The sequence below is a fragment of the Sphaeramia orbicularis genome, chromosome 7 (assembly GCF_902148855.1).
Source record: "Sphaeramia orbicularis chromosome 7, fSphaOr1.1, whole genome shotgun sequence".
NCBI lineage: Eukaryota > Metazoa > Chordata > Actinopteri > Kurtiformes > Apogonidae > Sphaeramia > Sphaeramia orbicularis.
The window spans coordinates 14,062,998-14,083,060 of NC_043963.1; the positions used below are offsets into that span (position 1 = coordinate 14,062,998).

The 20,063-nt window shown below is 36.0% G+C and overlaps 1 protein-coding gene across 2 annotated transcripts in view; it reads right to left on the reverse strand.

Annotated features, from left to right (window-relative positions):
* LOC115422881 (neural cell adhesion molecule L1-like protein) overlaps nucleotides 1-20,063 on the reverse strand; it is a 142,165-nt gene that overhangs the window by 39,556 nt on the left and 82,546 nt on the right. For both annotated transcript variants that reach the window (XM_030139492.1, XM_030139493.1), the window contains one exon: nucleotides 17,301-17,483. In XM_030139492.1, the coding sequence (XP_029995352.1) occupies nucleotides 17,301-17,483 (183 nt within the window). The remainder of the gene's footprint in view (nucleotides 1-17,300; nucleotides 17,484-20,063) is intronic.

Consider the following 20,063-nt stretch of genomic DNA (forward strand, 5'->3'; position numbering starts at 1 on the left):
GAATAGATCTGATTACATTTTGGGAGAAGTAGGTCAAAGTAAAATTTTTTATGAATTTTTTACATCTTATTTTTTCTTCCATTTACTTATAATGGGCAAGATTTCAAATGTTTATAAAAACATCCATTTTGTTTCAAACTTGCCACATATATAGAGGCAACTGATATGCTGACATCAGCACATGCGTAAACAGGATGACATCAGCAGGATCAATGCCAAAATAAGCTAAAATACATGTGAGGGGCGGGGTTTGTTGTGCCTGGAACCACTTGTTTGATTTGTGAATCAATTGTAGAGTGTAAAGATCTGGTATCGGAGATATCGATATTTCAGTATTGATCCGCACCACACTAACAGATATTTTCTAAGGAACTGTAGAGCAGTGAATCAGATCAGGAAAACTGCAATGTTCCTTTATCTAACATATCAACGTCATATCATGAATTGCGTAAATGCCACACTTTCCAGGGTATAAGCTGCAGGTGTCCACGTTGTGACATGAGATATTTACACAGAAAGATGGTAAACAGAAAGATTATTTAAACATTTATTTCCATACTTTAACTGCTTTTTTCCAAACAGTGCCTGTAACACGGCAGTAAAACGGCAGGAACACGGCTGGTTAAAAAACCCAGAAAAGTCATTGATCTCTATCTTCATCTTCCTCCTGTGCATTGAAACCACTGCAGTTGTCTTCTTCAGTGTCGGAGTTGAACAGCCTCAAAGGCTCCGTCACACACCTTCTACGTCTCTCCTCTGTTGTCGCTCTCATTGTCACTTCCGTGCTGCAGCTCTATTTCCTTCTTAAACAGACACATCGATTGATTTTAACTTAAAAGCTGCATCATATGCATCTCTTCGTGTTTTCCATGATGAGGGTTTGTGCATGACACGCAAAATGATTGTCAAAAGTTAAGCTTAATACTTCACTTCTTAATCACCTCTTCCATCTCTGTCTCGCTTTTGCACTTCCTGCTAGAGCGCCCCCTGGAGGCCGTTAGCCTGTAAAACCCTACACTTGAGCTGCATCTTTGTATAAGCCGCAGGGTTCAAAGCGAGAGAAAAAAGTAGCGGCTTATAGTCCAGAAAGTACGGTATGCATGGAACTTTTAATTGGCATGTTATCTGTACGCATTAAAAGCTTTCCGCATGTATGTTCATGTCGCGTCAAATACCACGCGATTAGCGGTGAGGGTGAGGGTTAGCAGTTACACATATGTAAACCGGAGATCTTGGTGTAAATTGACACACAATCAGATGGCGTTGAATAACACGCGAAAGGATGAAAATGCGTATGAAGAGCACACCAAATGCCATAAGAACTGGTGTGACATACAATGCGATTTCATGAGATCAGTCTGAACATATATGACATTGGTGCTCACTTGATTCTATCACAGTTTGCACTGAATTCCACCGTTTGCAGCCACTTTATCCATTGCGTGCAATAGTTTTATCTTGTTTGCACCAGTTTTGTGCAAAAGCTGCTCAGTCCCCTTGTGAATGTACCCTATTATCTTTGACACACACACATGAACCCAGTCTGCACATGTATATATAATTACTACGGCCCGTATGAGTTTTCACATTGTCTTGTGCAAATATTTGCTGTAATAACCCCACTTGAACCCAGCGAAAGGAACGCCGCAGCAGAAAGACGCAGTCTGTTCTGCTCTGATTGCTGAATCCCAAGTTGATTACAGCAGAGATGAAGCCAGTACTTGATTGTGTTTCTAAACTTTTTCAAACAGTCACTTCCATCCATTAGCAAATATGTTGGCGATAAAAACTTGGGTGCTCAAACACTGTGCCAGGGAGCAAATAATTTAATCTCTGGAGAAGCTGGTTATTTTTGTGTGACTTTAGAGGTATATTCTCCTCTGTGCTTTTTGTCTAGTTTGCAGCCTGCTTTATCTCCGCTGCTTTGTTATCTCATGAGACCTGATGGAGAAAAATAGATATTTTTTTTTTTCTTTCTGCCACACTCTTCTGCTAAGGCTGTTAGCTGTTCTCAGTCAGTTTTTTCCTGCGCCTCTTTCTCACAGATGTTTCACCCCATCCTTTAGGGTTTTTTTTTTTTTCTTTTTCCCAATCTTTTTTTTTTCAACCAGCGTCTTTGTGTTGTAGAATTTCCAAACAAAGACACATGGACACAGTCATGCGTTAGCTGATACAGCGCCTCTGCTTCTGGTTTTTATTTTGCTAGAACAGCCTGTACTATTGTGTAGATTGTTATAAAGCCAAAAAAAAAACAAAAAAAAAACAAAACAAAACAGATAATCCTAAATAAATGTCGGTAAGTATTAAAAGCCTATTCAGTTACAAAGGTGAAATCTAAAGTGAGTCCTTCAGCCTGTCCTCACTTCCATGCATTGGTTTTTTCACCGTCACTCCATCACTGCCCATTAATGTCTCTAAACTCATGGTGCCCCTGTGCTGTGCTATTGGCATCCATAAATCTACTCTGCTGCATTGTGACTAACATGCCCCGAGGACAGAGTTTCCAAACAGGACTATTTTATCTCTCCACCGAGTTTCTACTCAGCCGTATTTACAAACAATGCATCTAATGGATCTGGGGCTGGACATCCGCATACAAGATGCAGAGCCACTCAAGGGAAGCATAAAAGCCAGAGAGGAGTGAATAACTTTCTAAATAACATGCAGAGATAGTGTGCAGATATTTTCACTTCATATCTGTTCGTATTTTGGGTTTGATATGTCTTCGAGACACTTTTAACAACCAGAGCCCTGCAGTAAAATACACGGTTTCTAAAACAGAAATCCTATCGTGCAATAAAATTAAAGATCTAGCAAATTGGCAAAGCAGATTTGTTCAGCACCAAAAGGCAGCTAGAGTGCCATTCTGCTGTTATGGTGCTGGACAAGATAAGTCATACATACATACATACATACATGCAATAGAATAAAATAAAAAGAATTATAAATAAATAAATAAATAAATAAAAAAGATCTAGCATAACAAAACGGAACAAGACAAGTTAAAAAAATTATTTTAAAATAAATAAATGAATAACAATACAATAAACAATAAAATAAAAATAATAATAAAAAATAAAATAAAATAAATAAAATAAAAAGATACAAAAAAATAAATAAAAATTAAATTAAACAAAAAAAAAACATAGTAATATAAAAAGAATTTTAAAAAAAGATCTAGCATAACAAAGCTGGACAAGTTAAGTAAAAAAAATTTTTACTAAAAATAAATAAATAAATACAATTAATAAAATTAAAAATAATAAGAAATAATAAGAAATAAAATAAAAAATAAAATAAAGTGAAATAAATAAATAAAAATTACATTAAATAAAAAACAAAATCATATAAAAAGAATTAAAAAAAAAAAAAAAGTGGCTCTATAATGATCTCACTCATACCCCAATCATGCAAGCTTTGAATAACTTCAGTGGCATATCTTCAAGGAATAAAAAGGTTTTTGTCTTGTTATGTTCAGTATGGTCCTAAGAATAAGTGGGTTTCTTTAAATACTCCGACTCAGAAAAAAAATGAATCACCAAAGCAACAGAAATGATTAAGTTGGAAAGGGCATCTTTTAGATGAAAAGATAACGAGATAGAAGATGTTGGAACACGGGGCCAGTGGACGAGTACGTAATGTCACCGAAGTTATTAATGTCTGACCTAAGTTAATAATTGGGAGTTTTTTCTTTATCTGCACTGCTTTGCATTATCACAGCAAGAAAGTACAGAGGAAATAAAGTAGAATTTATGTTTTATATTAGGAAAGTGATGTTTGTATGATTGTAGTTTAACTAGAAGGAGGATGGACATACATGCGTGGAAAAAATTATTAGACCACCCTTGTTTTCTTCAATTTCTTGTTCATTTTATCGCCTGGTCCGACTAAAGGTACATTTGTTTGGACAAATATAATGATAACAACAAAAATAGCTCATAAGAGTTTAATTTCAGAGCTGATATTTATCCATTTTCTATTATTTTCTTGATGATAACCAAAATCACTTAAAGGTAGGGTAGGAGAGGTTTTCCTGGAGCATTTTTCACTATACTGTTTAAAATCCCCTTCACACCCTGATTGCAACCAATTAATTAAATGCTCTAACACAAAAATAAAAAAAAAAATTGTTGTCACCTGTGGAGCGGACAGGACTGAAAAAACACCATCCAGTCATTTTAACTGGCCCATCGAAATGATTGAATGGTGATATGTCTATGAAACTCAACTGCCATTTGCCCCCCCCCGTGCGTACCCCTCTTCATGCATGAATCGTGCGTTCTCAGAGGCTTGGAGGACTTCTACAGGAAACGGAGCCAGAGCTTGGCTATATTAGTTATATTAGGATGAAGGTTCACCAGCAGACTGTTTTGTCACTAACATAAATCACTAGGAAATGTAACGTTAGTCAGATAGGTATGAACTGGGGCTGTTCTGCTGACAAACGGGGGGATGTTGGAGGAGACTGAATGAGGTGCACATGGATCCGCGAGCCAGGGCCAGGCGAATTGTTGCTCCTGAACCCTCAGGAACAAGCATTGTGTGTGCCAGTACTCTGGAGGCGTGGCTTTGGGGGGGATGTCTAAAGAAAGGGGTTTGGACTTTTGAATTGTGTATTTTTAAAATCTAGCTTGCTCGAATCGTTTTTCTAAGATCTCCTACCCCACCTTTAAGTTCTTCCATCAATAGCTATGGCATTGTACTGCCAAAAACAGTGCAAAATAGCTCATAAGAGTTTAAAGGTGCAGGAGACTTTCATCACTTACTTTTTTTTTTTTTTATCAGATCTGTCAAACCTCAGTCATAGCCTAAGTATCATGAATCCCTAAGTCTTTCTGTGATTACGCACCTGAATCTCTTCCCTCACAGTGAACAGTTTCGAAGTATCATCCACCATAAACAATCCATTTGTTTACAAATAGAGCCGGGAGGTAGCTTGGGCATCTGGTGAATTTTGTCACGACGTGCATTGTGGGAAATGGAGGTTCGCAGCACAACCATATGATATTATACGGCTGCAACAAATGCAACACGGAAATGGCTGAAATGTCCGTCGTGTTTCTTGCAGCTGCCGCTGCCAGGCGGCTGCGTGAACCTCCGCTTCCCACAATGCACGTCACAACAAAATTCCGAAGATGCCCGAGTTACTTACCGGCTCTGTTTGTAAACAAATGGTTTGTTTATGGTGGATGGCACGTTGATGGCACAAATTGTTCACCGTAATGCAAGAGATTCAGGTGAGTAATCACAGAAAGACTTACAGATTTGTGATACTGAGGATATGACTGAGGTTTGACAGATTTGATGAAAAATTGGTGAAGAAAGTCTCCCACAGCTTTAATTTCAGAGCTGATATCAAGCCACTTTTCATGGTTTTCTTGACAATAACCAAAATCACGTAATTACAGGGTAGGGACGCAAAATTTAGTTGTTTTTTCTCAGCAGGCACTACGTCAATTGTTTTGAAACCAAACATATATTGATGTCATAATCATACCTAACACTATTATCCATACCTTTTCAGAAACTTTTGCCCATATGAGTAATCAGGAAAGCAAACGTCAAGGAGTGTGTGATTTGCTGAATGCACTCGTCACACCAAAGGAGATTTCAAAAATAGTTGGAGTGTCCATAAAGACTGTTTATAATGGAAAGAAGAGAATGACTATGAGCAAAACTATTACGAGAAAGTCTGGAAGTGGAGGAAGCAACAAAAAATGTACCAAAGCTTTTATTAAAGCTCTCAAATCCAAAATCCTAAAGGATCCAACCAAATCCATGAGCAAAATGGCAATTGAACTTGAGGTAGACAACAAGACCGTGAGAAATGCAGTAAAATATGATTTGAAGATTTAAATTCTCATGACTTTCAATAAACTAATTGGTCATACACTGTCTTTCAATCCCTGCCTCAACATGTTGTAAATTTTGCTTCCCCACCCTGTACATCAATATCTATGGCATTGTACTGACAAAAACAGTGCTTTTAGGCATTCCATGTTTTCTTTTCTGTCTGTTTTAGTCACATGATACACACAGGAGTTAGTACTTGATTGCATTACCATTGTTCTTGATGACTTTTGATGGTCTAATAATTTTTTCTGTGACTGTATGTGAGGAATTGGATGCAATAGTAATAATTCAGGTAGAAAATGTTACGGAAAACACATTTTACAATAAGAAAAGCTGTATTTTGAAATACAGATACGTAAAACAACTAAAGGATGCGAGGTGTAATGTATAATTTTTAGATGCTATAAAGGTTCCATAGTTACTTTCTATTTTAGTCTTGTTGTTTACTTTATTGTCTGTTATGACATGAGAAATAAACAATCTGAACAGTAATGTCGACCCTGTTGCTACTGAATTCATTTTGCTCATTTCACATAATGGATACGCTCTGTATTTCATCAGGGTTTAGAAGGGCAATGAAGATACTGCAGCAGAGGTTTTGTTCTCTGAACTTATTAGTGCAATAATTCTCCTGGTGAATCCAACTCTGAGTCTGAAATGTCTCACACCCCGACTAACAAGCTAGTGGAGAGTCATGGTCATTAAGAGGTGTGTGACAGAACATCACCACGGTTTGTCAACTCCATTCAAGTGCTAAAGATGAGGGAAACGCACAAACCCTGAATTGGATGTCTATGTTTTATTTATAAAGAAACATAACAAGCCCGTTTCTTGTCCAGGCTGGTTGCCTAGCAACACCACATTGATGATAGGACTCCGAGAAGTCTTGCGACAAGCTAGTATAGTGCGGCACAAGTTGCTGTTGTCATTGTTTTTACTTTGCTTTACATTAAATAAAGCGGAGCCAACATCATCGTCATGTTCAGTCAGGATGTTTCCCCTGTGCCTGGTCTTCATGATAATCCAAGCCCAAGGTTCCCAGCGAGTGGTGTCTGCGCCCCTGGGGGTTCATCTACAGCTGCTAGGGGGTACTCGAGAAGAGGATTTAATAAGATGGGACATGAAGCCACTTGTATTTGTTAGGAGGAAAAAAACCGAATATGATCACAAATGGATGTCACGTTGGTCTTTAGTCATTTGGAGCTGATCAACTACCCAATTAAAACGGTTACAACTCCACATGTTGTTACAGGGAACAGGCTGCGTGAAAACTACTGATCTCACAAGCACAGACAATGATTACATTTACATGCATAATAATATTCTGTTTTTTCCTCATTCCAATAAAGGTGATATTCCAAATCAGCCATTTACGAGGAAAAGGAATATTCTTCGTTTACTCTTAAATGTTCCACTGTGTAATTTATCTTGTTTTAATAGTTAATTTGTTATTTTAAGTGCTCAGTAGGGCTGAAAGATATATCGTTATCGTATCGATATCTAGATATGAACATTCAAGATATTAATATCAAAAAAGCAAAGATATAAACAATCTAGATTTCCCCTGCGCTCGCCCTGCATGTTCAGCTCTGGAAGTCACAACAAATTTCATTCATTTGTACTTTATGTTAATGTTGATGACTGGCAGTGAGTTCTTAGAAATAAAACTGCACTTTTCACATTCTTTTGTATTATGATGTTTGTATTTTTCTGAAAAATGCTTGGTTTTCGCCGAACCCGTAGTCATATCGTATCGTATTGATATCAAGATATCTGGCATGAATATCGAGATATGAAATTTTGTCCATATTGTTCAGCCCTAGTGCTCAACCATCGTAGACATGCTTATTTCCAGATTTAACAATCTTAGTTGTAGTAGTAGTAGTTTATTCGGTCGTTAATTACAACAATTACATTAAACAAACAAAAAACAACATTTCCATTTTTCCATATACAATCTTAATTCAAGAAATCTTATCAAGTGAAATTCTCTTGCTGCATAGATAGATATTTCACTTCTTTTGAGGACCTTTTTCCTCAGATTTAGTGTCTTTATCTTGTTTTTAGACACCCTTTTTTTTTTTGCAGTGTACTGGTAAACATCATAACAGAAGAAGGCAACAGGTTTACAGAATCAGTGTATCATTCATTCTTTTCATATTTAATTGAGAATCCACAATCGGAAAACGAAAAAATGCCTCATTATTTCATTATTCAAGTACAAATAAAAAAACAAGTTAAATTCTTTCAATTGTACACACAAATTAAAAATTGGAAATAAGTCAATGGACCAAATGTCGGGGTTCATGTTGACATTTTTGATATCCGATTTGGTATGACCTGAAACATACTCACTTCTTTGTGAGTTATGTGAAGTGTCTTCTACTTAGATTGGTTACCATGGCCGCACTGTATTAGACCAAACAACAATACCTGGAAAATCCTGCTGATTTTTTTTTTTTTTTTTTTTTCAGTTGTCATGTCGTCTTCCTTGAGAAGAAGACATTTGCTGCCTCTGAATCAAGGTTAGAATAGTTTTGGATTTTTCATTATAGTTTAGTTTTATTTAGTTTTGACTTTTTTTTTTTCTCTAATTCAGTTAGCTTTAATTCGTTTTTAGTGCAGGTTTGCTAATTTTTATTCGTTAAAATTTTTTTCTAAATGCTTAGTTTTAGTATTAATTTTAGTTTTGTCATATCTTTTACCTTCTTCGCCATCGTATTCAAATAAATCCCAGACAGGACTCTGCTTTCTCCCAACTTTAGTCTCCATGTTGCTAAGTAGAGCTGAGACAAGAAGACAACTCTAAACCACAAGTGACGAGAAGTGACCGGACTGTGAAGCGTTATATGGTGCCGCTAGCTAAAATTGCTAGAGCGAAATAAATCGCTTTCGTATCAATCCGGCATTGACAAAAGACGAAAACGAAGGGAAATTTATCCATAACTTTTATATGTTTTAGTTAGTTTTGTAAACACACAATACAGTTTCAGTTAGCTTTCATTTTTTTCTTTTAATTATAGTTTTTATTTATTTCAGTTAACAAAAATGTTTTTACAATTCTAGTTTTCATCATTTTGTTAGTTTTCGCTAATGATAATAACCTTGCTCTGAATAACACAAAATTCTCCATTATCGCGGAATGCATTAGGCAGAATACTAGCAAACCCATGATTGTCCAGCTCAACACACGAAGAGGTCAGTAACTTCTGGGTCACACCAAACGGATATCAAAAATGTCAACATGAAATCTCACATTTGGTCCATTTGCTTATTTCCAATTTTTAATTAGTGCGTACAATCGAAAGAATGAAAAACAACTTGTTCTTTGTACATAAATCATGAAAAAATGAGTCATTTTTTTGTTTTCAGATTGTGGATTCTCAATTGAATATGAAAAGAACGAATGATGCATGGATTCTATAAACCTGTTGACTTCCTCTGTCATTATGTTTAACAATACACTGCAAAAAAAAGGTGTCTAAAAACAAGATAAAAACTAAATCTGAGGGAAAAGGTCCTCAAAAGAAATGAAATATAGATCATTTCACTTGACAGGATTTCTTGAATTAACCCATAAAGACCCAGTGTGACTTTTGTGTCAGTTCCCAAATGAATTTTTCCTCAATATTTAGTCTTTCTCAAGTGATTTAACACCATTTATTGTAAATTGAACTTCATTATTTTGCATTTTTTTCACCTAAAATCTGGAATTTTCCTATATTTAATTCACTGATCATGCAGATGTTCATTAACCCTTTCATGCATGAATTATGAAAACCTCAGTCGAGCTTTTTTTTTTTTTTCCCCCCGAGTGCTTTTTTCCTCTTTAGGCATGAAAAAAACAAAGCAATTGAATTTTTATTTTTTTTAATGAACCTATTTTTCATAGAGTTACAGAAATGTCCACTCAACTGGACACCAATGTGTTTAATTTTTGAGGCAAAAAAAATATGTGTATTTAAAACCCATCATCAGAAAGTGAAAACTATGAAATAAAACCATTTTTCATGCAGCTAATCTGATGTTTTCTAACATTTTTACATACAGGGTGGGGAAGCAAAATTTCCAATATTTTGAGGCAGGGATTGAAAGACAGTGTATGACCAATTAGTTTATTGAAAGTCATGAGAATTTATTTGCCACAAGAAAATTGACATAATAGAAAATGTTTTTATTCTATGTGTCCTCCTTCTTTCTCAATAACTGCCTTCACACACTTCCTGAAACTTGCGCAAGTGTTCCTCAAATATTGGGGTGACAACTTCTCCCATTCTTCTTTAATAGTATCTTCCAGACTTTCTCGTAATAGTTTTGCTCATAGTCATTCACTTCTTTCCATTATAAACAGTCTTTATGGACACTCCAACTATTTTTGAAATCTCCTTTGGTGTGACGAGTGCATTCAGCAAATCACACACTCTTTGACGTTTGCTTTCCTGATTACTCATATGGGCAAAAGTTTCTGAAAAGGTATGGATAATAGTGTTAGGTATGATTATGACATCAATATATGTTTGGTTTCAAAACAACTGACGTAGTGCCTGCTGAGAAAAAACAACTAAATGTTCGTTGTAAATTTTGCTTCCCCACCCTGTACTCCAATACTAGTTATTACTCATTTCATGGAGATAATATGCAAAAAAAAACCCCAAAAAAACAAACTTTTTGATTATGAAAAATTTTAAATTATAGTCTAATAACAATTAGCTATTGATTTACACTAAAACATATTTCTGCAGATCACGTTTATAAAGAACAGCAAAGTTATAGTAATGGTATGAATTACAGTGTATGTGATGGTGTTGTGTTTGGATGATACAAAACTAAAACAAAATCCATGAATATACAAGAGAACAGCTGGAGAATAACTGTCCACTGTAGTGACCAGTATGCATGAGAGGGTTAAAAGTCAGATTAAAGTTAAGGGTTATTATGTCAAAAATGGAGAAAGATGCAGAAAAATTACTTTTTCAGGAAATCTATCATTAACTGAACATAAAAACAAGTGTCTCCATCCACTGTCATTGATCCAACTCCATGGGTTTTACTGGTGAATCAATGGTGTAGAAGATGATGGTGTTTCCACGGTAACTACGGAGCTTCTGAACGTCCAAATGGGTCATATCTGATGACCATGAAAAGATGACAAACTACATTTTACACCAATTATTTACATGTATTGATAGAATTAGTGGATCAACAGGTATTAAACGGTTTAGATCAGGAGATGGTTTTAGTTTTAAAATCTTCCCATTTACTTATAATGGGTGAAATATGTGCGAGGGGTGGGGTTTGTTGTTTGTGACTATCATACTCCTTAAAACTACATTGAAAACCTGTATCTTTTAGAACAGATTATAGGTCTTATTCTTACATAAAGCTTTGAATAACCTTCCTAAGTTTTACCACTGCTTTCATTTGAAGTACACCCCAGACTGTTTTCTATACACCCTGTCTGGATATTAGAAAAGTACGTTCTTCTGATATTTGCTTATTTGAAGTTGGTGTTGGAGTCAATTTTGTGCTGTTGTTTGTTTTTAGTTCATGAACTCCATATCTGGTGTCAAAGCTGTAGTGAAATATTACAGAAAAGAGAAGAAAGAGGTGAGTTTTACTGGAGGAAAAAAAAAAAAAACAACCTGAGTCCTGTACAGTGAAATCACTATTTACTGTTATCATGGATGGAGTTTTTAATACAAATAAGCACAAAACAGACTCCGTAAATAAATTTCAAGTGAGTACACAAGCGTTTGCAAGTCTTATATGCTGAACTTTTAACAGCAGGTGGATTAATTTTGTCATCTCAGGTTTTAATCAGTTTCTTATATCACCTTCATGCCTTGTCTTTTGTCTGTTTTCACTGTTTTATTCTCATTTTAATCACAGAATTCTAATTTTGTTGCTTATCTTCATTTTTATTCCAATGTGTCGTTAATGTTATGTGAAGTGCTCTGTGCTTGTATGAAAGGTACTATATGAATAAAGTTGAGTTGAATTATTGTGTTAAGTTGCATAGATAAACTTGAACCATTTGCAAGTCTTCTATACCAAACGTTTAACAGAGGCTGAATTAATTTTGTCATCTCAGGTTATAATCAGTTTCTGAAATCACTTTCATGTTTTGAAAAAATGCTAATTTTGTTGCTTATTTTCATTTTTATTCCTATGTGATGTTAATTTTGCTATGTGAAGTGCTCTGTACTTGTTTGAAAGGTACTATATGAATAAAGTTGAGTCGAATTATTGTGTAAAGTTACATAAATAAACTCCAAGTGACTATGCAAGCATTTGCAAGTCTTATATGCTGAACTTTTAACAGTAGGTGGGTTAATGCTGTCATCTCAGGTTTCTTAGATCAGTTTTATGTCATGTCTTTTGTCTGTTTTCACTGTTTTATTCTCGTGATTAGTCACAGAATTTTGATTTTTATTCCTCGTTTTCATTTTTATTCTTCTGTGGTGTTAATTTTGCTATGTGAAGTGCTCTATGCTTGTATGAAAGGTGCTATATGACTAAAATTGAGTTGAATTATTGCTTTAAGTTACATAAATAAACTTCAAGTGAGTATTTGCAAGAATTTGCAAGTCAAGTAGAGTGAACAGTGAACAGAGGCTGAAATAGTTTTGTCATCTAAGGTTATAATCAGTTTCTGAAATCACTTTAATGCCTTGAAAGAATTGCAGTTTTGTTGCTTATTTTCATTTTTATTCCTACGTGTTGTTAATTTTGCTAAGTGAAGTGCTCTGCACTTGTTTGAAAGGTACTATATGAAGAAAGTTGAGTCGAATTATTGTGTAAAGTTACATAAATAAACTCCAAGTGAGTACGCAAGCATTTGCAAGTCTTATATGCTGAACTTTTAACAGTAGGTGGGTTAATGCTGTCATCTCAGGTTTCTTAGATCAGTTTTATGTCATGTCTTTTGTCTGTTTTCACTGTTTTATTCTCGTGATTAGTCACAGAGTTTCGGTTTTTATTCCTCGTTTTCATTTTTATTCTTCTGTGGTGTTAATTTTGCTAAGTGAAGTGCTCTGTGCTTGTATGAAAGGTGCTATATGAATAAAATTGAGTTGAATTATTGCTTTAAGTTACATAAATAAACTTCAAGTGAGTATTTGCAAGAATTTGCAAGTCAAGTAGAGTGAACGTTTAACAGAGGCTGAAATAGTTTTGTCATCTAAGGTTATAATCACTTTCTGAAATCACTTTCGTACCTTGAAAGAATTCTAATTTTGTGGCTTATTTTCAGTTTTATTCCTATGTGTTGCTGATTCTGTTATGTGAAGTGCTCTGTACTTGTATAAAAGGTGCTATATGAATAAAATTGAGTTGAATTATTGCATTAAGTTACATAAATAAACTTCAAGTGAGTACTTGCAAGCATTTGCAAGTCAAGTAGAGTGAACATTGAACAGAGGCTGGATTAATATTGTAATCTCAGGTTTTAATCAGTTTCTTTTTAGTTTTATGTCTTGTCTGTTTTCATTAATTTATTCTCATGGTTAGTCACAGAATTTCGATTTTTCTTCCTCATTTTTGTTTTTATTCCTATGTGTTGTTAATTTTTTGTGAATTTATGCTTTCATGCCTTGAACGAATTCTAGTTTTGTTGCTTATTTTCATTTTTATTCCTATGTGTTGCTGATTTTGCTATTTGAATAAAGTTGGGTTGAATGGGAAACTCAGCTGAAAACAACAATAGATATATCTGACGTATGGGAGGAAATCTTACTTTTACCTTCGAAAATATTCGTATGCAACAGATTCAGAGAAATGCAATATAATATCTCGCAAAATGTAAATATATCTCCATACATGTACAGTAAATATACAGAAGGGGCCTCTCCAAACTGCCCAAAATGCATGACTATTATATGGACAAGACTTCACTGCCTCTGGGAATGTGAAAAGATTCAACAGTTTTGGCAAACCTTATGTGTTGAGGTTATTGTGGTAATTAAGCAGCAATTACATCCTAATAATTATTGTGTCTATTGGGATATATCCCTGAATCATTGAGAACATATGAGAATACTGTTAATGTTTGGTTTATGCTGGGCTGAAAGGCTGTTAGGACCAAATGGGTAGAAGAAGAACCTCCTTCAATACATCTGTGGGAGTCTTTGATATCAGACTATGCATCTGTGGAAGACTAAGATTTTATATTGAAGATCAGAAAGACATCTTTACAGCAAAGTTTGGCAAAGTGTTGGAGTATCTGGGAACTCAGGCTGCAACTGCCTGAAATAGACTTAATAAGGACTTTTGAGATCATTACTGTGGACACATTTTGGATTTGCTACATATTTCATACAGCCTGTATATACTGTGCTGGATTGTGTAATTTTGAAAATGTTAAATAAAAAAATGTAAAAGAATAAAATAAAATCTTCGAATAAAAACATAACATAATAAAACCAACACTAAAACACTCAGTATTAAAAGTCCTTACAACAGTGGTTCCCAACCTTTTTTGGCTCGTGACCCCATTTTCACATCACAAATTTCTGCCGACCCCAGACATTCAAAACAGAGACTTTTTTTTTTTTCGTGCTAAAATTAACTTGTTTTTGATCCCAATTTGCCTAGGTTGCCATACTATGTTGCAAATAAACGTTATTTTTTAGACATTTAGGCAAGGCAAGACAAGGCAGATTTATTTATACAGCACATTTCATGTACAAGACAATTCAAAGTGCTTTACATAAAATATTAAAAGCATTACAGCAGAAGCAATAAAAAGTATAGGCATGAGAAAAACAAACAAAAAATCAGATAAACAGATAAAACAGACAAGCAGATAAAATAGGTAAAAACTTTTAGCTTAAAAGGAACAGTGCAGATCTGAACTGATGAATACAAACTCTATTCAAATGCAGCTGAGAACAGGTGGGTCTTTAACCTGGATTTAAATAAAATGAGTGTTTCAGCTGATCTGAGGTTTTCTGGAAGTTTGTTCCAGACATGTGGAGCATAGAAGCGGAACGCAGCTTCTCCGTGTCTGGTTCTGACTCTGGGAACTGACAACAGACCGGATCCAGATGACCTGAGGGGTCTGGTGGGTTCATACTGGGTCAGGAGGTCACTGATGTATTTTGGTCCTAAACCATTCAGCGCTTTATGGACCAGCAACAGAACTGTAAAGTCTATCCTCTGACGGACAGGCAGCCAGTGGAAGGACCTCAGAGTTGGACTAATGTGGTCCACTTTTCTGGTCTTACTGAGGACTCTAGCAGCAGAGTTCTGAATGAGCTGCAGTTGTCTAATGGATTTTTTTGGTAGACCTGTAAAGACACTGTTGCAGTAATAAAGCCAACTGAAGATGAATGCACGGACTAGTTTTTCCAGGTCCTGCTGAGACATCAGGTCGTTTATCCTTGAGATGTTCTTAAGGTGATAGTAGGCTGATTTTGTGGCTGCCTTGATGTGTTTTTCAAAATTTAGGTCTGAGTCCATCACTACACCTAGATTTCCGGCATGGTTGGTGGTTTTTAGGTCTTTTATAATTTAGTCTGTGTATTGTATATTATTATGGACGGAGGCAGAAAAGTCAGGTGTAGATTACTGCACAAAGTGAGAATTTTATTTCCCTTGGTCAGGATATGTACAGTCAGTCCAGCTTGGATTTACAAGGCTGACAATTAATACTGAACAAACAAGAACTCAAACTATGAATTATGAAAGAGCTGCAGCATCTGAAACTGACCACAATGAACATTTGACAGATAAACAGAACCACAGTGTTTCAGTTTCATCTTATGTATGTATATGTATAGTATTATGTATTCTATATGCATTTATGTATTGTGATTGTCTCTCTCAACTCACCATATATTTTTTATTACTAAGTTTTTATTTTTATAATTACTAGAAAATTCAGGCGACCCCTTTTGAATTCCAGGCGACTCCACGTGGGGTCCCGACCCCAAGGTTGAAAAGCACCGCCTTACAAAAAAAAAGGTTGGGTTGAATTCTTGCGTTATGTTAGATAAATGCTGGAAGGGACAAATAAAAACCAAATGAACGTGAGTATAGCACAGTGGTTCTCAACCTTTTACGGCTCGTGACCCCATTTTAACATCACAAATTTCTGGCGACCCCAGACATTCAAAACGGAGATTTTGTTAATTTATTTATTTTTCGCTAAAATTTATTTGTTTTTGATCATGTAATAGTTTGCTATGTTGCAAACAAATGTTAATTTTAGATGACATTTAGTCTATATAATGTATATTATTATGGATGGAGGCAGAAAAGCCAGGTGTAGATTACTGCACAAAGAAAGAATTTTATTTCCCTTGGTCAGGATATGTACAGTCAGTCCAGCTTGGATTTACAAGGCTGACAATTAATACTGAACAAACAAGAACTCAAACTATGAATTATGAAAGAGCTGCAGCATCTGAAGCCGATCACAATGAACATTTGAAAGATAAACAGAACCACAGTGCTTCAGTTTCATCTTATGTATGTATATGTATTGTATTATGTATTCTACATGGATTTATGTATCGCGATTGTCTCAACTCACCATACATTTTTCATCAGTAAGTTTTTATTTTTTTTTATAATTGCTAGAAATTCCAGGCGACCCCACGTGAGGTCCCGACCCCAAGGTTGAAAAGCACCGCCTTACAAAAAAAAAGTTGGGTTGAATTCTTGCGTTATGTTAGATAAATGCTGGAAGGGACAAATAAAAACCAAATGAACGTGAGTATAGCACAGTGGTTCTCAACCTTTTACGGCTCGTGACCCCATTTTAACATCACAAATTTCTGGCGACCCCAGACATTCAAAATGGAGATTTTGTTAATTTATTTACTTTTCGCTAAAATTTATTTGTTTTTGATCATGTAATAGTTTGCTATGTTGCAAACAAATGTTAATTTTAGATGACATTTAGTCTATATAATGTATATTATTATGGACGGAGGCAGAAAAGCCAGGTGTAGATTACTGCACAAAGAAAGAATTTTATTTCCCTTGGTCAGGATATGTACAGTCAGTCCAGCTTGGATTTACAAGGCTGACAATTAATACTGAACAAACAAGAACTCAAACTATGAATTATGAAAGAGCTGCAGCATCTGAAACCGACCACAATGAACATTTGAAAGATAAACAGAACCACAGTGCTTCAGTTTCATCTTATGTATGTATATGTATTGTATTATGTATTCTGTATGCATTTATGTATTGTGATTGTCTCTCTCAACTCACCATAGATTTTTCATCAGTAAGTTTTTATTTTTTTATAATTGCTAGAAATTCCAGGCGACCCCATGTGAGGTCCCAACCCCAAGGTTGAAAAGCACCGCCTTACAAAAAAAAAGTTGGGTTGAATTCTTGCGTTATGTTAGATAAATGCTGGAAGGGACAAATAAAAGCCAAATGAATGTGAGTGTAACATAATCACGGCGGTTCCACTGAGGTCATGGACTCACCTGTCTGAGTGGCGATGTAGCTCTCCTGTGCACGTGAAGGTCCACAACCTACTCGAGTGCAGGCGCTGAGGTCAAAGCGGTAGAGGCTGTGCTCCTCCAGGCTCTGGAGCTGCCACTGGGTGGTGTCAGCTCCAGTGATGTTCATCTCCTGGGAATCCACCACCTCCAGGGTGGTCTCATTAACTATAGAGGAAGGAGAAAGATGTCATGTCAGTTCACGTGGCGTGAGTGAGTTCACGACGGGTAGATGCAGAGAAAGTCATCACCGCAAGTTCAGGTCGTGAGATGATGGAACACAACTATAATGAGGGTCAATGGTTGAGGGAGGGAAAAGATGAAGAGATGTCATGCCAGCTCATGCAGAAAGTGAACGTAGCCGATACGTGTCGTGACAGGTGAGCTGAGGAGGAATACATTATGAAGAAGAGATTAAAGGAGGAGACAGAAAGCTCAGGAGCAGAGTGTAAACAAGTGGTAATGGTATGAAAAGAGGTGGAGGAGGAGAGAAGAAAAGGAGGAAGAGGAGGGGAAGGATAATGTAGTGTATATGAGGGGCTAAAACAGGTGGAAAAGAAGAAGTAGGAGGACGAACTGAAAGAGAAATTCAACAGAAGGTTCTGGATGTAGCAGGAAATCTGAAGGGTAGCAATCACAAGCAGCATAACGTATCACCAAACATGCATTATAGATCAAAGTACAGTATGTGTTCAGACTGTGGAAAGCAACATATTTCACATGGAGGAAAAAAAACCTGGTCTATGTCATTACTGTGCCGACATTGAAATGCAGGTGAGCGTCGAATACGTGTCAAACCTGTTGTTGTTGTTGGAAAATTGATGTTTGTTTGCAGTGCGGAACACCGTATATTTTATGTATGTGTGAATACGGAGATTATGCACCGACTAATTATCCAGAGGTTCCATGTCTTTGCTGAACGTGCATGTACTCGTATATAATAGTAGGCTGCAGAGTAGAGTCGAGGAAAAGATGATTAGACCATCAACAGTCGTCAAAAACAGTGTATCAGTTGGGTGGACATTGCTGTATTATTGTTAAAAATGTTAAAAATGCAGGAAAAAATTGAATTATTAAAAAAAAAAAAAAGATCGCATTTACAAGGGCAACCTGGCCAAGAGGAAAGCAGCATGCACCATGATAAAATACAGGTTAAAAGATCGATAACAATAAACTGAAAACAGGCAATAATTTATAGGGATGCACCGATACCGCTTTTTTCCAGACCGAGTATGAGTACTTACATTTGAGTACTTGCTGATACCGAGTACTTAATAATCCCATTCCAGTTCTTAGCTCCTTTTGTAAATGTGCTTTACTGTCGTTGTCATTAGTCTGACTGAAACAAAGTGCTGCTACTGACATTTAATGTGTTGGAATGAGCGTTTCTCAATTAATCCATTTCTGAATCAACCATACTGGACAAATACCACGAAGAAGAGTAAAGTTTTTTGAGAAGAAGAAGAAGAAAGTCAGTAATAACAAACATGGAGACGAAAGAGGCAACACTAATATGATAATAATATTGCAGCGTTTTCACTGGTAAGGTTTAACAGCTTAGCTTCAGCAGGAAGAGAAAAGAGAAATGAGTGATAAGTTTGGTTTTCACTTCTGCTGGCGGTGGTCCGCACCGCTCCATACACTCGCTGATATTCTCATTCTGGGTGCGCATCCGCCAGCACCTGGAAAACGGATGGAATGTATGGAGAGGACGGACAGAATGCTGCGTCCGTATCTGTCTGTGTCTGTAACGTTACTTGCAGTCAGCGTTACTTTTATCACCGTCATTTATTTTGAAAAATCTCCACACTCTTCACACTGCCCACACATTATTCCTCCTCCTCGTACGAGCTGCACTGAACTGTGAATGTCACACGGCCGAAAGTCATATCGGTGCATTTGATATCTTTTACGAGTACGAGTACACACACTGAGTATCGGAGCCGATGCCGTTGCTCGTATCGGTATCGGTGCATCCCTAATAATTTAGTAATAACACAAAATAACAACAAAAGTTCGACAAAATTTGCAGTGTGCAAGTGCAATGTAGTTTAGGTCAGCAGCACATTTTTAAAGTGCAAGATTTGGTCGAAGTTAAATCTTTAACCCTTTCATGCATGAATTATGAAAACCTTAGTCAAATTTTTTTTTCTTGAGTGTTTTTATTCCTCCTTAGGCATTAAAAAAACAATGTGATCGAGTTTTGTTTTTTTTTTCTTTTCATGGAGTTACATAATGTCCATGCATCTAATTTTTGAAGTAAAGAAACGTGTTTACAACCCAATGTCAGAAAGTGAGATGAAAACAATGAAATAAAAACATTTTAATGCTGCTAATCTGATGTTTTCTCACATTTTAACATATTCAAAGGCTAATTATTACTCACTTCATGGAGATAATATACAAAAAAAAAAAACTTTTTGTCTAACAAATAATTGATTTACACTAAAACATGTCACTGCAGATCAGGTTTATCAAGAACAGCAAAGTTACAGTAATGGTCTGAATTGCAGTGTTTGGGATGGTGCATAAGTGTCCACTGTGTTGGCTGATATGGAACTAAAACAACGAAATCCATGAATATACAAGAGAACAGCTGTAGAAGAACTGTCCACTGTAGTGACCACTATGCATGAAAGGGTTAACCTACAGCTGCGGAAAAAATTATTAGACCATCAACAGTCATCAAAAACAATGATTACGCAATTAAGTACTAACTCCTGTGTGTATCATGTGACTGAAACAGAC